The sequence below is a fragment of the Stegastes partitus genome, unplaced genomic scaffold (genome assembly GCF_000690725.1).
Source record: "Stegastes partitus isolate 25-593 unplaced genomic scaffold, Stegastes_partitus-1.0.2 Scaffold749, whole genome shotgun sequence".
Taxonomy (NCBI): domain Eukaryota; kingdom Metazoa; phylum Chordata; class Actinopteri; family Pomacentridae; genus Stegastes; species Stegastes partitus.
The window spans coordinates 133,310-139,318 of NW_007578480.1; the positions used below are offsets into that span (position 1 = coordinate 133,310).

Below are 6,009 nucleotides of genomic sequence, written 5' to 3' on the forward strand. Positions count from 1 at the left end.
CCGTTGTCCTGGTGTGCTAGAGTGCTCGCAGAGGAAATGTCTTTGCTTATTCATTGGCTGTAGTCTGCTGTGGCCCAGTCAATCACCGACTCAGATACATTTCACCGCTGACCTGTTGATTATTAACTTGAGCCTGTCTTACCCCACTAACATTCTGCTCTCTGCTTCATCTTGTAGGCCATCTGGCTGCTGTGCACAGGAGCAAGAGAAGCTGCTTTCAGGAACATCAAGACGATTGCAGAGTGCCTGGCTGATGAGTTGATCAATGCAGCTAAGGTAACAATTAATTCACTTACTGATGACTTTAAATATTGTATTACAGCCTCCCAGTGCTTATATTGTAATTACCTTGTCAGGGGTCAGAGCTGAAGCATAAGTAGACCTTTCGGTACAGAAGAGTAAACACGGGTGGTGTAATGGATAAACTCATGAATTACTGGGACACTTCCAGAGACGGATGTTTTGTTGCTGTGAATTATCTGATGTGGCTGTGTATTAAACTCAACTTTCTCTGTCTTCCAGGGTTCCTCTAACTCTTACGCCATCAAGAAGAAGGACGAGTTGGAGAGAGTTGCCAAGTCCAACCGTTAAACATGTTTGCTGTCTAACAAAACAAATAAATGTGGAGGAATTTCTGTTGGAGTTGCAGTCTTGTTGCTGTTTTTTTTATATACTTTATTTTTCAAATAACTTTTTTTTTTTAACAGACAGTAACTAAACAAAATACAAGACACACAGTAACAAGCATAAAACAATATTGTGAACACCAGTGATTGTGTGGATGAGAGCACAGTGTGGAACTATATGGTAAGAATATTGTTTTCAGAAACAAAGCAGGTTATCGCCTCTTGCTGTGAGATGCGTGTCCCATTTTTCCCAGAGAGCATCATATTGATCTTTTTGGAGTGTCAAACTGAAAGTCATGTGTTCCATACACTGGATGTTTGTGATTATTGCTGTCCATTGGTCAATAGTAGGAGGTTCCCTGCAGAACCATCACCTTGTTATAGCCTTTTTGCTCGCTGCCATAAAGATTTTTAGGAGATATCGGTCACTTTTAGGTAAGCTGAGGTCAATGTCCCCCAAGTAAAATGACATACAAGTGAATTTGGTATCATAACAAGGACTTCCCTGACAGCACTGTGAACAGAAGGGTTTAAGAATGGGGCATCCCCAGAATACTTGTGTATGATCTGCTTCACAATGTCCACATCCTCTCCAGCATTTGGGTTGTGACCCAGTCTGTCTGAACTTTTGTTTTGGAGTTATTTTTCCATGAGAAGTCCCTCCATGTTTGTGAAGCAGTAGTTGTGATTTGTGTGTTAATTTGTTTGTCCATTTCTCAGGGGTAATTATAGTCCCTAATTCTTTTTTCCATTTTGCCTTTACATAAGTTGTTGACTAGCCTCTTAATTCGACTATGTACCTGTATAACTCTCCGATAATCTTTCTGGACAATCTTGTATTGTAGGCCCTGATGAACATTTGTGTTATACCCGATAGGTTTCTTGGTAAGAGTCCTTCAACATTTTTATCACAATAGTGACGGAGTTGGAGATACCTGTAAAAATCCTGTTGAGCAAAGCCATATCTGTCTGACATGGTTTTAAAATCTGAAAGTTCCCTGTTATTGATCACCAGGAACAATGCTGTGAGACCTTGTCTCTGCCACTGGGTGAACCCTCCACCCTCCACAGCAGGCTTAAAGTCTGGGTCATATATTGGCCACATTAAGATTCTGATTTCTTTCTGGATGTTAAGTTGTTTTACTATACTGGAACAGATGTCTATAGAAAACCTAACCCACTGGCTCTGAATATTGTATTGTTTGGCAGTTAGTGAATATCCTAGCAGGCTTTGCAGAGGCCTATCTAGCAGTGAGAGCTCCATGGCTTTCCATTTTGAAANCCAGATGGCATCAGCTCAAGGCTCCTCAAGTCCTGCGCTAGGCAACTGTGCGGGATTGTGGAGCACTTGTTCAACCTGAGCCTGAGGCTGCAAAAGGTGCCACTGCTGTGAAAGACATCCTGCGTGGTACCGGTGCCCAAGTCATCTCGGCCCAGTGACTTCAATCACTATCGACCGGTGGCCCTGACATCCCACCTGGCAAAGACCCTGGAGAGGCTGGTCCTCCACCACCTGCGCTCCTGGTGAGCTCTTCGGCAGACCCACTGCAGTTTGCCAACCAGTCGAGCATTGGAGTTGAGGACGCCGTCATCTTCCTCACACAGAGATCCCTGTCTCACCTGGAGAGGCCTGGAAGCACTGTGATAATCATGTTCTATGACTTCTCCAGCGCTTTCAACATCATCCAACCAGAACTCCTGAGGGACAAACTGGAGCACACAGGAGTGTGCCACCAGCTGACATCATGGCTCCTGGACGTCCTCACCAACAGGCCACAGTTTGTGAGGACACAAGGCTGTGTGTCTGAGACGGTGATCTGCAGCACAGGGGCGCCTCAAGGGACTGTTCTGGCTCCTCTCCTGTTCACCATTTACACAGCTGACTTCACCCACTACTCATCAAACTGCCACCTGCAAAAGTTCTCGGATGACTCTGCCATCGTCGGTCTCATCAACAATGGAGACGAGAAGGAGTACCGAGAACTAAACCAGAACTTTGTGGCCTGGTGCCAGCAAAACGGCCTCCGGATTAATGCCGGAAGAACCAAAGAACTGGTGGTTGACTTTCGCCGGCACAAAATCACCCCTCCCTCGCCGGTGAACATCCAGGGAATGGACATTGAGATAGTGGACTCTTACCTGGGTGTTCACCTGAGCAAAAACCTGGACTGGACCGTTAACACTCGGGCTCTGTACAAAAAAGGTCAGAGCAGACTCCACCTGCTGCGCAGACTGAGGTCCTTCGGGGTGCGACACCTGCACGTAAACTTTTGCATATCAAGGTAAGACAGCATTATCTTTATATCCTTTCATAAGCTAGGCATATGAAACCGTAATTATTACAAGAAAAAAACAAACAAGCAAACAGNGTGCCATATGGATTTGGTATACAGCATATGATTACACTGGTCAACATCCATTTTGGTGTCAAATTTTTTTGAGCTGATTTTGACAATTGCAATGTACTGAATTCAATAAGGTCAATGAAGTCAAAATTTTGATTTGTCGCCACATGCAATTCACTTGTATCTACATTTACAAATGTTTATGCTCATCAACTTTTGGATCATTTAGGATTAGACAATGACATTTTTCCTCTAAAATCCGATTCCATATGAGAAATACTAAAATAAATCAATTGCTAATACCAAAAAATGTAATCGCTTTAGTGGCAAAATCTATTTTTTTTAACTTGAGTTGGCAAAAAAACCTGACCTGATACAGAAAAGGATATGTCATTTTTGGATTTAGCATTGCAAAAATGTCCTAAATCAGTTTTAAAAAATCGTAACTATTTATGGGGAAATTAAGGGAGTGGTGTTTGTATTCTTTTTCCCCCCTTTTTGCTGTGTACAGCAGTTTGTGTTACATTTTATTTGATGAAAAGTGATATACAAGTTAGGTCTAATCGATATTTTTGCACAGGATTCTATTACAAATAAACAGCTCCAAACTAACTGTAATTAAAATTAGCTAAATATACTTTTTTGCAAGTTTTTCTTTAACAAACCCTCAGTCTTTCTTGAACAGCTCAACACTGACTTTACTGAATACAAGTTTGACTATTTCACTTGTGATTTTACATAAATCTGAGTTAAACCTGATAAATAATGCAGCAGTATTAGAAAATACAGTCAATATTGCAATATAGTCCTGCCACAGTCAAAAGTCAACTTTCAACTCACTATAGTGAACAATGAATGCCTGAGGATGTAATATTTTCCAGTTATCTGAGCTTCTGTCCTGCCTCCTCCTTGCATTGTTAACAGGTCAACTATGAAGGGTTGAGAGAGACAACAGCTTCCGAAGACATTTCCTGGAGCCAGAAAGACATCAGTCACCTAATACGAGAGTTTGCAGAGTGAAAACTGTGTTAAAAGATGTTTCTGTTAGGATCTATCTGCTCAGATTTGTGTCAGCTTTAGAGATTCATCTGTTGGCCTGTTAATCCAGGTGTGTGTCAGAGTCCCTGCTTCTTTGGATCGATGAGAAAGTTCAAAAATAAATGTATCATCATGATTTAAGACACACATCAGTTTTTGTGCTATTTTTAGAAAATGGAAGGCTCTGACTTCCAGGAGGTGAATGAAAGGAGAGCAGACAGTAGTAACATCTGACTTAGCACATAAGCACATTAATAGGTTTAGACCGTCTTTAGGCATTAAAGGTTCAATCCGCTGATTATACACAGGAAGTTCACTTAACTCATCACGGGGAGAACACCTCAGCCTGTAAAAGCACAGACTTTCCCTGTCATTATGAGAATCGTTTAATGCAACACCTATGCAGAAAGCACAGAAAAACTGCACAAGTACTATGGAGAGAAAAGATCCTGCACTGACAGAGAAATAGTTTGAAGAGTTTCAGTCAGGATTTAGAATGCATCATAGGACAGAGACAGCACTGGTGAAGGTCACTAATGATCTTCTTATAGCTTCAGACAGTGGACGAGTTTCTATACTTGTTCTGCTGGATCTCAGTGCTACATTTGATACAGTGGATTGCAGCATCTTATTACAGAGACTGGAATGTTTAACTCGGCTTAAAGGAACTGCACTAAATTGGTTTAAATCATATTTATCAGACAGATTCCAGTTTGTTCATGTTAATGATGATTCTTCCACCCACAGCAGAGTAAGTTATGGAGTTCCACAGGGTTCTGTGTTAGGACCTATATCATTTACCTTGTACATGCGCCCCTTAGGCAATATTATTAGGAAACACTGCATAAATTTCCACTGTTATGCAGACGACACCTAGTTATATTTATTTATGAAGCCAAATGAAACCATCAGTTGGTGACTCCAGACATGTCTGAAGGACAGAAAGGCCTAGATGACCTGTAAGTTCCTTCATTTAAATTCAGACAAAACTGAAGTTATCGTATTTGGCCCCAAACACCTCAGAAACGCACTATTGAACCAGATAGCTACTCTAGATGGCATTGCCTTGGCCTCCAGTTCTACTGGAAATAACCTTGGAGTTATTTTTGACCAGGACATGTCGTTCAATAGCCATACAAAGCAAGTTTGTAGGACAGTCTTCTTTCATCTACGTAATATTGCAAAAATCAGGAATATCCTGTCTCAGAGTGATGCTGAGAAAATGGTCCATGTATTTATAACTTCTAGACTGGACTACTGTAATTTCTTATTATCAGGATGTCCCAATAACTCTTTCAAAAACCTTCAGCTGATCCAAAATGCTGCATCCAGGGTTCTAACGTGAACCAGTAAGAGAGATCATATTTCTCCTGTGTTAGCTTCTCTTTTTGTGGCTCCCTGTAAAATCCAGGATAGAATTTAAAATCCTGCTTTTTAACATATAAAACTCTCAATGACCGAGCTCCTTTTTACCTTAAAAACCTTACTGTACCGTATCATCCTAACAGAGCCCTTCGCTCGCAGACTGCAGGTCTACTTGTGGTTCCCAGAGTTTCCAGAAGTAGAATGGGAGCCTTCAGTTATCAGGCTACTCTCTTGTGGAATCAGCTCCCAGTTTTGGTTCGGGAGGCAGACACCCTCCTTGCTTTTAAGATTAGGCGCAAAACTTTCCTCTTTGATAAAGCTTATAGTTAGGGCTGCTCAGGATCACCTGAACTCTCTCTTAGTTATGCTGCTATAGCTTTAGATTGCTGGGGGATTCCCATGATGCACTGAGCTCCTCTCCTCTCCTCTCCTCTCCTCTCTCTTCCTTCCATACAGTTATAACCACCATTACAGATCAGTAACTCAGCGTCCCCCCCCCATTCTCCTCTCCCCCTACTCAACCAGCCCTGCTGCAATCTCCTCCCCCGACTGGAACAACGGCTGCCCCAAGGACTCACACCCCAACCCCCCTCCCTGCTGCTCCTCCACAACCCCCCAGCCCACTCACCACCCCC

General features: G+C 42.3%; 2 protein-coding genes across 2 annotated transcripts in view; one reads left to right on the plus strand and one right to left on the minus strand.

Annotated features, from left to right (window-relative positions):
- Nucleotides 1-642, plus strand: part of rps5 (ribosomal protein S5) — a 2,485-nt gene extending 1,843 nt beyond the window's left edge. Inside the window, exons 2-3 of the mRNA XM_008291556.1 lie at nt 178-276; nt 523-642. Coding sequence (XP_008289778.1) covers nt 178-276; nt 523-591 — 168 coding nt within the window. The 3' untranslated portion in view covers nt 592-642. The remainder of the gene's footprint in view (nt 1-177; nt 277-522) is intronic.
- Nucleotides 1-6,009, minus strand: part of ddah2 (DDAH family member 2, ADMA-independent) — a 24,697-nt gene that overhangs the window by 3,050 nt on the left and 15,638 nt on the right. The gene's annotated exons all lie outside the window — the stretch shown is intronic.